Source organism: Macaca nemestrina, chromosome 14, assembly GCF_043159975.1.
Source record: "Macaca nemestrina isolate mMacNem1 chromosome 14, mMacNem.hap1, whole genome shotgun sequence".
In the NCBI taxonomy this organism is placed as follows: Eukaryota; Metazoa; Chordata; class Mammalia; order Primates; family Cercopithecidae; genus Macaca; species Macaca nemestrina.
Window position 1 is genome coordinate 62,840,701 of NC_092138.1, and position 15,248 is coordinate 62,855,948.

Below are 15,248 nucleotides of genomic sequence, written 5' to 3' on the forward strand. Positions count from 1 at the left end.
GGTCCAAGACAGCTACTCCAACCACAGCCATCACATCTGCATTCTAGGCCACAGAGAAAAGGGCATGCCACCTGCCTCTGAAGACATTTCCCATAAGATGTACACACTCTGTACAAACCCCATTAGCTAAAAAGTAGTCTCGTGGCCTTCTGAGCAGGGAGACTGAGAAATACAGTCTATCTGGTTGGCCATGCATTAAACTAAAAATTAGTTCACTTTTTGTAGGAGAAAGTGGATATTGGTGACATCTAAAAGTTTCTGCCCTAAGTGGGACACCCCTTTTATACCCAAGTGGCATAGCCCAGCCAAGCATCTCATCAGTGACCCTTCCTTCCCAGGCTTCTACTCATCATCTGAGGAATCAGAGATTAAGCCTGAACAATGTGCCAGGCACCACCTGGAAGGAATACCTAATTCACCACTTACATATGTGGACTCTGTGGCCCCATCTTCGGGGAACTACCCCAAAACCTAAGTGTTGGCCCCTAAAGACCATATCTATGGCATGAGACCCTGCTGCTCTGGCCACTGCTGATCAGCCAAAAGATTCTTCTCCAGGATCTTTCAAATTAGAAACAAGAAAACAGAGGCAGTTCCCCTATGGCACTGAAGCTGTAGGATGAGCAACACAGGGGTTGTTAGCAGTCACACGTCCTGCTTTGTGGAAGGAGGAATGAGAGGATGATGCAGGCACGCAGAGACAGAGTGATTACAATGTTCGAGTTCCTGAAGCCCAGCTTCCCTTGACCTTCCCAAAGTTACACGGGATAACTTGATATCATGACCACAAAGTTTCTACTTTGCCCAGTCTCTTTGGAATTAGGCTTCTGGTACTTTCTTTCCTTTTTTTTTTTCTTTTTTGAGACGGAGTTTCGCTCTTGTTGCCTAGGCTGGAGTGCAGTGGCACGTTCTCAGCTCACCGCAACCTCCGCCTCCCAGGTTCAAGCGATTCTCCTGCCTCAGCCTCCCGAGTAGCTGGGATTACAGGCATGTGCCACAATGCCTGGCTAATTTGTATTTTTAGTAGAGACAGGGTTTCTCCATGTTGGTCAGGCTGGTCTTGAACTCTCAACCTCAGGTGATCCACCCACCTCAGCCTCCCAAAGTGCTGGGATTACAGGTGTGAGCCACTGTGCCTGGTTTGGCTTCTGGTACTTTCGACAAAGGTCCTGACTACTATATGAAGGAGTCTCAGAACAGGTAACCTTTAAGTTGTGCCTTGAAGGGTAAGTAGAAACCATTAACTAAATAGACAATATCGAGGCCAGGCACGGTGGCCCATGCCTGTAATCCAATCACTTTGGGAGGCCGAGACAGACAGATTGCTTGAGCTCAGGAGTTCAAGACCAGCCTGGCCAACATGGCGAGACCCTGTCTCTGCCAAAAATACAAAAAAAAAATTAGCCGGGCATGGTGGCACGCACCTGTGGTCGCAGTTACTCGGGAGGCTGAGGCGGGAGGATCGCTTGAGCCCAGGAGGCAGAGGTTGCAGTGAGCAGAGATCAAGCCACTGCACTCTAGCCTGGGCAAGAGAGCAAGACCCTATCTTGAAAAAAAAAAGACAATGTGGGAGAACCTTTCAAGCCCCGAGGCTGAACAATTAGTTTGTGGGAGCACGCATTCCCATCTGTTCTCCCTGTGGCAGGACTTGCCATGTCCCAGGCAAGTGGACAACTGAGAAGGGGTGCTTTCTCCCCTTCTCACAGGAGAAGTTTCACAGGCAGAAACTCCTTGGATGAGCAGATCTGTGTGGGTGGGGCCTGTGCAATCACCCATCACATCTGCCCAGCAGTCCATGCCTTAGGGCCTCTTTTCTCAACCCTTAAGACAATAAAGGCTGTTAAGACTGTAAATTCCAATGCTGATAGAGATTCTGAGGCCATATGCAGCTATAGAAGTTTCACTATTGATGTGTGCATTCAACATTCATTCGCTCTCCAAATATTTATTGAGGTTTTACTATACACAGGACAATATGCTTGAAATAATGCTGTTACCAAGACAAAGAAGCTCCTTCACTCAAGGAACCCTGGCGTTAAAGGCAAAGATTAACCAAATAATCCCACAAGTAAACTATCATGGACTATGTAAATGCTGTGAAAGAAATGTATGGGAAGCCGAGAGAGGATCCTACCTGGGGGCCTGACAGGGTCTCAAGACAGTAGGTGAGGGTTCTCCATGGAAGAGACATGTGAGTTGAATTCTGATGAATAAAAGTCACCTATGGGTGGGGTTGGAGGAAGGAAGGTGAGGAGCTGTCCGAGCAGAGGCAGTAGCAGGTGCAAAGACCCCAGGCAGGAGAGCGTGCAGTGCATCTGAGGACCTAAAAGAAGAGTGGCTGACAGCAGAGAGCAAACAAATGAGGGGCTTGAGATGAGAGGGCAGAAGGCATGGGGTAAATACTTTCGCCTTTAAAGAGAAATGGTGAGCCATTGGAGGGTTCCAAGCAGGGACTGACATGGCAAGATTTGCACTTTATGATCCCTCGGGCTGCTCTATGGAAAATGAACTAGAGTAGAGAGAAGTGGCAGCTAGAGGGAGAGGCAGAGGAGGAGAAGAAAAAAATCAGAGAATGGGCCTGTGCAACCCTGTGTTGGTTGAGAAGCAGTAGAGGTGAAAAGCACTGGCTCTGAAACCAAACCGCCCAGCTTTGTGTCTTGGCTTTGCCACTTACTCTACAACCTTAGCTAATGACCTAAGTTCTCTCGGTTTCCTCATCTCTAAAATAAGGATATCTGTCTACTTCTGATGTTTTGTGAGAATTAAATGACTAATATATATGAACAATTTAGAACAGTGTTCGGCAGTTCGGTATACAGTAACTTCTCATCAAATGTTATGGCCCATGCCACACAGCTATCACACAAAAATAGATCAATAGTGAACCGCACTGATTAAAGTTGGGGTGCGGTGGGCTGGGAGCCGAGCCTTGTCCACAAGTCCACCTCTACCACCTTGTCTGAGGTCTTAACCCACCCAGTCCTAAATTGCTGAGACTTCAACGACTCTCTCTCTGCCAAATGATGTGGGTCTCAGAGTGGCCTTTTAGAAGTCTGTCTACGGGGCACTGTGCTAAAGAATGGGGTGACAGCAACTGATCATTTTAGGTAGAGTTCTAGCACAAAAGGCTACTCTCAATGTTATTAAGCATAAATTATGACTAGAGCCATGAAATGATTTATCAAATGATCAAAAAAAAAAAAAAAGCAAAACACTCTTCTACTTGATGAGCACATAAACGGTGTTTTTTTCCCCCTTTTTATTTACTTTTACTTAATTAAATTTTTAGAGATGGGGTCTTGCTATGTTGCCCAGACTACACTCAAACTCCTGGGCTCAAGTGATCCTCTAGCCTCAGCCTCCCAAGTAGCTGGGACTACAGGAAGAAGCTACTGCACCTGACCTGTATTTTTTTTTTTTGAGATGGAGTCTCATTCTGTGACCTAGGCTGGAGTGCAGTGGCACAATCTCGGCTTACAGCAACCTCCACCTCCCAGGTTCAAACTATTCTCATGCCTCAGCCTCCCCAGTAGCTGGGATTACAGGCACATGCCACTACGCCGAGTTAATTATTATTATTATTATTATTTTAAGCAGAATGGGGTTTTGCTATGTTGCCTGGGCTGGACTCAAATTCCTGGCCTCAAGCAATCCGCCCACCTCAGCCTCCCAAAGTGCTGGGATTATAGGCATGAGCCACTGTGCCAGGCCTCAATTTTTTAATAACAATGTTGGGGTGGGGGGCAGTCCACAAAATGGACAGAACAGCCTTGAAGGAAATATAGAACTCAGAAGGATATGGTTAACAAAAATGCCTTTGAAGGAAGCACATGTCACTCCTGAGAAGTTTATGGTTGGCTTCACCATTTGCCTGCTTTATTCATTCTGGTGCCTTCTCTTTGCGCTTCCTAAGCCATGGCTCTGGCCCAGTTTCAAGCACAGACTTAGTCAACACTGGGTTCTAACATTCTGAAGACTTGCTTGGGGACAAGGAAGCCTTGCATCAACTACAGGCTCCGTCAAAGGAACGGCCCCCTGATATCTCATAGCCTACGGCTAGTCAGGGTCACTGGGAGGTGAGGACAAAGTCTAGAAACCAACAACCCAGCCAGATGTTCTGGAATTAGGTCATAATGAGGGATACGTGGTCTACTTATGTGCCAAACACCTTGTTCTAGATCATTCCCAACATTCCTGACTAGGTGCAACCTCCTGGTGATTCTGGTTTTACAGCTATGGGACTACGTGATCACAAGAGCAAAGAAGCCCTCATATATCTGAAGACTGGGGCCGCCTATAAACCTGAAACTAGCCCAAGGCAAATTAGAGCTTTCACCAGCCCAAAGAAAGCATCCAAAGGTTCAAACACCTGGGAAAATTTGGGCAGAGGTGGCCCTCTCCAGAAAAGGTGGATTGCTGGACAGCACAACCACAGAGACAGAAGGAGAAAACAGACAGGAGCTTTACTCAAAATCACAAAGACACTGTTTTTCATTGAGAACCGGGTGAGAGTAGGAAAACTGGCAAATGGCCAGTTGCCCCTAGCAGCCCTGAAGAAATCAGGTAAATTCTGCTCCAGAGACGGCAGAGCTGGTGGTGCCATTCTTCAGGGCAGCATAGCCTCTTTCTGCCACACCTCACTCGGCCAGGGCAAAGTTTGTAGACTGCAGCCGCTCTGTCTCCTGGCAGATGTTCTGCTCCACTGCGTCACACTCAGCTAGGAATGCCTAGAAAATACACACAGGGCAGTAAGGGCCCATCCAGGGATAGCCAACCACTGCCCACACAAGGCTCCTTGCTTAGCCATTCTGGGGAACCCATGGCTGAGACTCAAAACAGACTGTGCATGAATGGAGATGGGCAACTGGCCTGGGTTCCAAGGTAAGGGGAGGGAGGGAGCATAGGACCAGCATTCTGACCATGCTCCAAGCCAGCAATCCCCTAAAAGGTGGTAAAGGCAGGGAGCTTTGCCACAAGGCCACTGCACAGCACCTGAACAATCGCAGGAAGCAATGTATGCATGAATACTGCCTCCAGGAATTGTGTAACGTGTCAGTCCTATCTGCTCTCCAGTGAGTTCCCTCCCTAAACAGTTTAAATTCATATATAATTACAGGGACATACGGGGCTCTTCTCTGACGTTTAGGGTTCCTGTTGATAAATAAGTAATAACCAAAACAGGCCCATACCACACACCATGCTGCTATACTACCGACTCTGAAGAGATAAACATGCATACCTACACACTAACATATTACGCCTTGTGGTGCACTATTACACAACTCACCTGAACCTTTTTTACCAAGCCTTTCCTTTTCAATCTACTGTCTTTGAAATTTTCTGGCAGGATCTATGGAAGAGTAAGTTGATAATACAAGTTAGTAAATAGTAAACATGTAACAAATAATCCTCAGTGAAAATGACATGAGAACACATAAGAAACACCCACAATATAACAGGTCACGGGTCACCAATGTAAACGAGATGTCCATTTTCAGGAACCCTTTCCCTGAGTCTGTATCCTATATTGCCTTCCCATGGCTCTTGTCCCTATAAAAGCTCCCTGTATTCTCAACGTCTGGCCCGTAGGAACTGATCTGTAACACAGACTTCGTTTTTTTATTGTTTCGTATGTATGGATACTCTGCCCTGGCCAGACCATGGGCTCATTGTGACAGGAAAAGTGCCTGCTGCTGCTATTTTTTTTTTTTTTTTTGAGACATAGTCTTGCTCTGTCGTCCAGGCTGAAGTGCAGTGGTGCAATCTTGGCTCACTGCAAGCTCCGCCTCCTGGGTTCAGGCCATTCTCCTGCCTCAGCCTCCCGAGTAGCTGGGACTACAGACGCCTGCCACCACGCCCGGCTAATTTTTTATGTTTTTAGTAGAGACAGGGTTTCACCGTGTTAGCCAGGATGGTCTCGATCTCCTGACCTTGTGATCCACCCGCCTCGGCCTCCCAAAGTGCTGAGATTACAGGCGTGAGCCACTGCGCCCGGCGCTGCTGCTTCTTTACACCCTCCCTGGCCAACAGAAACACACAGTGCAGTTCACCTTCAAGAATGAAGCATCAGGCTAGAGATATCATTACTATCATCTGCAAAAGAGAACCCCTGAGTTAACGATTTTCAGCAGCCTCACAAGATCTGGGTCTGGCTGAATCCTCTATAAGTAATGAGGCCTGCAGAATTATCAGTCACATGAGTATCAGAGAAAGTGAAAACCTGTTTCCTTGACCATGAGATCGTGGACTCCTTGGGTCCCAGCTTCATGATGATTACAGATGCTACTGGCAAACATAAGTATAAATGATAAAAGTCCTATACTGGAGGGCTGTGAGTGCCTAGAAAGCAGGAACTGTCTTATCATTGTGCATTCACCCAGGACCAAGCAACGTGATTGGCACACAAAAGCAGATGCTTAATATTCTCAAGTGATGGGTTTGCTCAGACAATAGGAGAGTACATTACTGGAAGAGTGAATGTGACTGAAATAAAGACAAAACTAGTTCTTCTCAGCTGAATATTTACTTACCAGTGTGTCAATCTCCTCCAAGATCTTCATAAACTGCTCTATTGTGGCTTTTACTCTCCTATCAAGTTTGCAGAGAGCTTCAGCTTGTAAATCCTTGGGCAGAAAACCCTGTGGGAAATAATGCATTACTGCAAGGGTTCTTTGAGGCTGATGGAAAACTCCATGCCACAATACTACTGAAGCGATCACACTGAGTCCAACATAGCCCTGGCAGGCCAGGCCACATTTCAGATCCACAACTTCATCTCTTGGAAAAATTTAAAAGACTGGCCGTGGGCCAGTCCAAGAATTCTATCAGGTTGCAGTCTGCTCTACCTCGCATGACCCACTGTGGCTGCGAATGCCTCCTGAGGCTTGGTGCCAGTGAAGCCCCCAATCACAAATGTATCCTGTACACAAGAAGCAGATGTTAAAAGCACAGGCTTAGAGTCTTCAAAGCCTAGGCTTGAAAACTGACTGCCATTTACTAACTTGTGATCTTGAGCAAATTACTTAGCCTATTCATGTCTCAGTACCCTCATTTTAAAAATGAAGATTATGATACTCACACCCTAGAGGGTTACTGTGAGGTAAAGGGAATATATGTACATGTGTCACTAACCTGTGGCACAGACACATGCTAACGAATGGCAGCAGTGCTTATTTTTATCAAATTGTCTAATGGTTCACTTACATAGCTTGGCCTAATGACCAGTTAGCTGGTGACAAGAGTTGGATAGCAGGGATCTCTGAGGATGTTTATCACAGCCAAGAGCTACAAATACAGATTTCACAACATGTAGCAAGAGCTTTAAACATCAACCAACAATTCCAACTCAAAGAATTTATTCTACTAAAAAAACCAGGAATGGTCAAAAAAGATTTATGTCCAAGGATAGTCAAAGAAGCATTACACATAATGGTAAAAATAGTATTAAATGAACAATACAGAATTGGCTAGGTAAATGATACATTTATACAAGATGAAATGCATGCAAGCTTTGAAAAATACCATCATAGGAAAATGTTTATTTATTTATTTATTTATTTATTTTTGAGACGGAGTCTAGCTCTGTTGCCCAGGCTGGAGTGCAGTGGCCGGATCTCAGCTCACTGCAAGCCCCGCCTCCCGGGTTCACGCCATTCTCCTGCCTCAGCCTCCCGAGTAGCTGGGAGTACAGGCGCCCGCCACCTCGCCCAGCTAATTTTTTTTGTATTTTAGTAGAGACGGGGTTTCACCATGTTAGCCAGGATGGTCTCGATCTCCTGAACTCGTGATCCGCCCGTCTCGGCCTCCCAAAGTGCTGGGATTACAGGCTTGAGCCACAGCGCCCGGCCGAAAATGTTTAATTTTTTATCCAAAAAAAAAATAGTTTATAAAGTGTATATAACATTATATCAATTTTTTTTAAGATGAAAAATATATTTCAGGCTTCGATAATGGTTATCTCTGAGTTGGGACCTCATGGACAATTTTTATTTTCCATATTAGTGCCTATACATGCACTTAAAACTTTTGTACAGTCAGCATGTATTCTGTAATTAAAACACAAACATATAGGCCGGGCAAACACAAACATACAGGCTGGGCACGGTGGCTCACACCTATAATCCCAGCACTTTGGGAGGCCAAGGCGGGCAGATAACTTGAGGTCAGGAGTTTGAGAACAGTCTGGCCAACATGGTAAAACCCCATCTCTACTAAAAATACAAAAAAATCAGACAGATGTGGTGGCAGGCGGCGCCTGTAATCCCAGTTACTCGGGAGGCTGAGGCAGGAGAATCGCTTGAACCTGGGAGGCAGAGGCTGCAGGGAGCCGCTGAGATTGCACCACTGCACTCCAGCCTGGGTGACAGAGTGAGACTCCATCTCAAAAAAAAAAAAAAAAAAAAAAGCCAAAACACACCCCAATTAATGTTACACAATGAGAAGGAAAAATAAATAAGTGGTCTTGAGCTAGTCCTAATCCTTACTGGGTTTCAGTACCCCATCTCTAATATAAGGAATTGAATAGGATGACCCCCTCCAACCCCACTATCATGTTTAACTTGGACCTTCTATGAACCAACAAAATGTCATTTGCCTTGCCAAACACATTACAACAGCCCAGAGAGAGAGAAGCTACTTGTTCTATTTCAGACAATTCATGATCTGAGCATGGCAGGTGCTCTCCTGTGAGCATAAATGGATGCTGGCTGGGGTTTGACAATAACTATGACAATAAATGCTTATAAAGCACTTAGTATGTGTCAAGCTCAATCTACATTATTTAATGCTCCCAACAATCCTAAGAGGGAAATGTCACCATTATTCCCTTTTTGCAGATGAGGAACTTGAGGCAAAGATAAACTTGTTCTCAGTAAGAGAAAGGGTGAATCCAGGATCTGAACCCAGGGAGTCTGACTGCAGAGCCTGTCCCCGTAACCACAAGTTATATCCAGGAAGCTCTGATAGAAGGCAGAAAGTCAAGGTCCATGAAGAGAGTTACCTGCTGTATTCCAGTAAGCTCTTTATTCAACTCTTCCAGCTGGTCAGCTATCTTCTCCACAGACTTCTCCAAATGTTTCAACTTCTTTAGTTCAACCTCTTCCTCTGGACTGTTCTAAAATGTTTAAGAAGAAAATAAAGCCAACAGTCTTTAAGAACAGGCTGGGTGTGGTGGCTCATGCCTGTAATCCCAGCACTTTGGGAGGCCGAGGTGGGCAGCTCATTTAAGGTCAGGAGTTTGAGACCAGCCTGGCCAACATGGTGAAACACTGTCTCTACTGAAAAAAACAAAAAAATTAGCCGGGCATGGTGGCAGGCGCCTGCAGTCCCAGCTACTCGGGAGGCTGAGGCAGGAGAATGGTTTGAATCTGGGACGTGGAGGTTGTAGTGAGCTGAGATCGTGCACCTGCACTCCAGCCTGGGTGACAGAGCGAGACTGCCCCCTCTCCCCCCCAAAAAGAAAAAGCAATCAACAAGAACAGTAGCCTCTGTCAGGAAAAATACCTGACCACAACTGCACGAAACCACTCACCTAGAAATAATGGTTTTAACTCTGTTGCTTCTTGGAAGTCAAGTCAAAGGGTTATACATCAAGTTTTCCATCTACAAAGACTCCAGACTAGACAGGTGTTAGGCAAACATTCTGGTGTGGGCCCTGACAGCTTGGGTACAGAGAATGGAGACAATCCAACTGCCAGATTCAGTCTCAGCCCTAGACTGATCAACAACCAAGACTGAAGCCTGGAGGGTAATCACATTTCAGTGAACACTTGTGAGGAGTCCAGAATGGCAAGTCAGGTGGAATTCTACCATTCCTTTAAAGGGAATTCCTAAATGGCAGCCTCCAATTGAGCGCTCCTGTTTAACATGATGCTGGTTAACAACGATGAATACTTCTATTGAACACTTCCTACATGCCACACACTATCCTAAGCATCTTACCTATATTATTTTTTTAAGCCTTACCACAACTCCATCAGGGAAGTACTGCTGTTTTACAGATGATGAAACTGAGGCTTAATGTAGTAAAGTAACATGAGATCACACAGTCCAAAAGAGGTAGAGTAGACTTAAGTTCAGATTTTTCTTTTTTTGAGATAGAGTCTCACTACGGTGCCCAAGTTGGAGTGCAGTGACTGTTTACAGGCATGATCATAACTCACTGCAGCCTCAATCCCCTGGACTGAAGTGATCCTCCTGTCTCAGACTCCCGACTTGCTGGGACAACGGGTATGTGCCATGGTGCCCTCCTTGACTTCACACTTCACTCCATAAGCTCTGTGTCAGCTCCAAGTAAAAGTCCTATAGTTTCTTCATACTTGACTCCTTGGTTCTGCCTATTCCCCATCACCATTCTCCCGGACCCTGAAGCAAGAAATTTAGAATATTTCCCCCTTCTCTCAGGTAAACATTTGACAGATAGGTCTAGAAGCTTTCTGCTTAGTTATGCTATCCCAAATTATTCATTCCTCTTTGTAGCTAAGTTCTGAGTTCCAGTCTCCAGGCAGTTCCAAGTCTGGATTAGATTTTCTTTGCCTTCACTTTGTGAATCTCTGCCCTCTCTCTACTCAGTCACCTCACTCAAAACAAGGGAACTTCATATGCTCAGTAATTCCGCTGTGTCACAATGCAGGGCTGGCCACAGCCCTCTCATCACCTTAAGGGTTGCTGACCTCATCTGTCTTTTTTTCCCCTCAGTTCCTTAGTCTGAACCTTTCTTTCCAGTCAAAGGTTTTCCCTTGTGGGAGATTTTAGTTAAAAGGTTGGTTAAAGGGAGAGGCTCCTGAACTGGAACAGAGTGATTATTCTTAATATCTACAAGTTTATTTTAACACCAGACTCTTGCTAATTCTACTCCAAGTGAATGAGACCTGTCCCAGGCACCATTTTAACCAGACCCAGATTCTACCACCAAAACAAAAAACATATTATTAAGGCAGCACAACCACTCCTATTTCCTAGAGCAAAAGTTCTAATCAACAGGAGCAGGAGGGTATGAGAACAACAAAATTGGTAATCCTGTAAAACAAATAAAGATTGTATTTGTTTAGAGAAGGGTTTTATCAATGCAGAATCTGGGTCCCCAATTTGGTCTTCTAAACCGAAACCTGTATAAAAGACTTCAATCATTTGATTCTGAGGATTTCTGATGGAAAAAGCAATTTACCTTTTTTCCAATTAACATGACCCGGCAACCATCTTGTATTCCAAGTGCTGACAATGGTGTTTCCATTTCCTTCAGGGATTTTCCTAAAACGAGGAGAAAGGTAGGCCAACTTGTAATAATTGTACCACACTGAAAATAAATTTCAGCAGGATACAGGAAATAGATGTGTGTTCACTAATGAGAATTGGTATCTTTTTAGAGGGTGCCATGACCCAGTAATTTCTTTTTTTTTTTTTTTTTTTTTTTTTGAGGCGGAGTCTCGCTCTGTCGCCCAGGCTGGAGTGCAGTGGCGCGATCTCGGCTCACTGCAAGCACCGCCTCCCGGGTTCACGCCATTCTCCTGCCTCAGCCTCCCGAGTAGCTGGGACTACAGGCGCCGCCACTACGCCCGGCTAATTTTTTTGTATTTTTAGTGGAGACGGGGTTTCATTGTGTTAGCCAGGATGGTCTCCATCTCCTGACCTCGTGATCTGCCCGTCTCGGCCTCCCAAAGTGCTGGGATTACAGGCTTGAGCCACCGCGCCCGGCCAAGTAATTTCATTTCTACATATTCATCCTAAACAAATAACTGGACATGTGACTCCACAGTAACTACTATACAATAATATTCAGTGCAACCTTTTCATATTAGTGAGAAACTGGAAAGAGCCAAATATTCAGGCATCGGGGGCTGATGAACCACACTACAGAAGACTTTAAAGTCTTCAGTAGGCATTACAGTCTACAATAGGCATTAAAGCTCATTTTTTGCAGGAAACTCCAATGCCACAATGAATGCTGATGACCCGGTGTTATTGAGGGGTTTTATCCAGGGGAACATTTTCTTTTTCAAGCATTCCTCTATTTTGAAACATGAATTTCTATTGTGTTTATAATTCAGAAATAAAATATTTTTAAAAATTAAAGATAATATGTTACATTACAAAATATAAATAAAATGCCTCCTATTATTAAATTATTTATAATGACTGACACCCAATGGGATAAGTCTTTCCCCAGTGGATACCAGAATAATGGATTCTCAGGGTAGTGGGAAGACAAGGGACAGGGGCCAGGAGGGTGTGGGTCCTGGCAGAAATGAGCATCATCCATCCACTGAGCCCGCCACATCCAGGTTCCCAGTAAGTTTGTTCAAAACCTCCTTTGAGTCAGAACAATGTGAGGCACTGGAAACACAGCAGTATCTCCCCCCTCACGGAGGCTATTATTCTAACAGAGAAATCAGATGTTAAGCAACTAAGAAAATGATTATTTAATAGTAATTTCATAGAAGTGATGCAAAAACAACAGGGAGTACCATGGTAACATATAATGGGAAGATGATCTAACCTAGCCAGGGAAGACTGCCCATGAGCTTCATCAAAAATGGTGAGATTTCTGCCATCATCATAAGACTTCAAATCTGACACCTGTCCAGATGTTTGAAAGTGTCCAGTACCTAGCAGGTCCTCAATAAATATCTGTTGAAGAACTGAATGAATAAACAAATAAATAAAAATTGTCCCAGTTTGAAAACAGAGTGACTATTAGGAAAAGTTAAGCAGTTTTAAAACTGTCGCTTGGCCATAAGGAAAAGCTGGAAAAGAAATGCTTACCCTTGGCCGGGCGCAGTGGCTCACACCTGTAATCCCAACACTTTGGAAGGCCGAGGTGGGTGGATCACCTGAGACCAGGAATTCGAGACCAGCCTGGCCAACATGGTGAAACTCCGTCTCTACTAAAAATACAAAAATTAGCCAGGCATGGTGGTGGGCACCTGTAATCCCAGCTACTCGAGAGGCTGAGGCAGGAGAATCACTTGAACCCGGGAGGCGGAGGTTGCAGTGAGCCTAGATCGTGCCATTGCACTCCAGCCTGGGCGACAAGAGTGAAACTTTGTCTCCAAAAAAAAAAAAAGAAAAAAAGAAAAAGAAATGCCTACCCTTAAATATGAGTTTCTGAAAAGACTGTGGAACCCCTATGGCCTCTTCAACAACCTGGGCCAGGTCTTGGACAACTGGTTCACTGCTGCCCTGCTGCGGGGTAACATGAAGGTCGTGCTTCTCATTGCCTGGGGAGAAAGAAAAGCATTTGACAAAGATGATTCTTTCACATAAACCAACAGAGGGTGACACTTCATTACATTTATTTACCCAGCCTTCAAGGCCCAGCTCATATGCCACCTACTCCACAAAGCCTGCCCCCATGCCACCCAGCTTTCCTCTGGTGACCTCCTCAAGGATCTCTGTTTCCTCTATTATAATAACTAACAATATGAATGATATCAGCTAACATTTTAAGCATTTCATGCATAATCAAATTTAATCCTCAGAAAAACCCCACGAAGTAGATCTACCTATTACTTATTTCACAGATGAGCAAACTGTGACCTCAGGCAAGTTAAGGCCTGCCTATGGAGACCCAACTGTTGGAATCAGAACTTGACATCAGATCTAGCTGATTCCCAAGCCCACCTTTTTCATCACAAGCCATCTGCTTCCTGTGGCCTGACTGCCTTGTACCCTGTATTGTACTGGTCTCGTCTCGCTTGCTGTAACGGGCAAGTGACTGCTTTCCTCTGTCTCTCCCACTGGACACACTTGAGTGCATCCATGATTGGTGCTAAGCAGACAGACAAATGAATACGAACAGCAGAGCCTTTCTTTCTGAAGAAGAGACGCCAGTTCTTTTCCAGGGATGTGGACAATAAGGAGGGAGCCTGTGTCCAGTACATTACACCAAGGTTCGGTTCCCCCAACAGCTCCGTGAGGTCAGCGGGAGCCAGGGTTACCAAATCTACTTCACAGAGGAGAAACTGGATTCTTAGAAAGAAGCCGTCCATCCCAAGGTCACTCTAAACTGCAGGATCTAGAATCCGGGTCTCCAGATTCCCAGACCCTTGAGCCTCCCCTAGCTGGTTCTGGGGAAACCTCATGGACTTAGCTCTCCGGTGTACTGACTTCATTTGGTTGTGTGTCAACTCCAACAGTAGGCAGACCCAAAGGATGCCCAGAGTACAACGCTTAGACCCACAGCCAACTCAAGTGGCGCACACGGAGAAGGCACTCAGCAGATAAGGAGCACCCCGGCAGGCACGAAGTTCTGACTCATTACACACGGAGCAGTCGTAGACCACATGGCCAAATATATGCCTGACACAAAGACCACAATAACTGCGCGGGCACACAAACACAACCAGGCCCACGACGTAAAGCGCGGACAAGCTCGAACACCCAGGATCGCACAAATGGCCAGAGACAAAATACACCGGCCACATGGAAAAGTATACAAAAGACAGTTCCACGGACACAACCAAGAACCCACGCTTCCGGACGCCAGGACAAGCGCAAGGTCACACGCTTCTGGAGAACACGTGACTAAACCCACAGACCCCGCCGGGCTTTCGGGGCCAGCAAGGAGCCCACCCGGCGCCCGACACTCACTGTGGGTGACAGTCACGGTGAGCCCAGGTGCCGCCATTTCCTCCCTGGTCACCTCCTCGCTCTGGGTCGCCTCCTCGTCCGGGGTCACCTCCTGGCTCCGATTCATCTCTTCGCTCCGAGTCGCCTCCTCACTCTGGGTCGCCTCTTCGCTCCGCGTCGCCTCCTCACTCAGGGTCAACTCCTCGCTCCGGGTCAATTCCTCGCTCCGGGTCGAGCGGCGCCGGGTCTTCTTCTTCATCCGCGGCCTGCGAGCGCCGGCGGCGGCGCCCCTGGTGGGTCGGTCATGCCCGCTGGCAGCACCCCGGACAGGTGGACGCCGAGAGGGAGGCGGGCCACGCTGGGCCGGGGGCTCCGACTGGCGCGGCTCCCGGCCTGGCCGAAGGGCGCGCAGCCGAGAGCCCAGCCGCTCCCGGTCGCCTCGTGGTCTCCTCGCCCCGCCGCGTTGAGCCAGGCCCGCGCTTGTTGACCGCCCAGCGATGGTAGCTGAGCGCGGCGTCTTACAACCCCGCCCTACTGCTTCCCAGCCCCGCCCCGCCCTGCCGGCCCCGCCCTCGCCCTATGCCGCTTTCGTTGCCCGCAGGCCCCACCCACTCAACTGAGGCCCCGCCTTGCTACAATAAAACCCCTCCCACTCCTTCCACCAACACCCCGCCCCCTGCAGG

General features: G+C 46.6%; 1 protein-coding gene across 2 annotated transcripts; it reads right to left on the reverse strand.

The window, feature by feature from the left end:
* Positions 1-4,444: 4,444 nt before the first annotated feature.
* Positions 4,445-15,105, reverse strand: LOC105485662 (BAG cochaperone 1). 2 transcript variants are annotated; one of them, XM_071077918.1, is made up of 8 exons: positions 14,587-15,105; positions 13,086-13,214; positions 11,165-11,247; positions 8,999-9,112; positions 6,531-6,638; positions 5,931-6,019; positions 5,288-5,350; positions 4,445-4,727 (listed from the first exon to the last, which is right to left on the reverse strand). In XM_071077918.1, the coding sequence occupies exons 1-7, from the start codon at positions 14,822-14,824 to the stop codon at positions 5,317-5,319; spliced, it is 795 nt and encodes a 264-aa protein (XP_070934019.1). In that variant the 5' UTR covers positions 14,825-15,105; the 3' UTR covers positions 4,445-4,727; positions 5,288-5,316. The 2 variants fall into 2 exon arrangements, with proteins under 2 accessions (XP_070934019.1, XP_011746295.2); XM_011747993.3 differs by lacking the exon at positions 5,931-6,019.
* Positions 15,106-15,248: the final 143 nt, after the last annotated feature.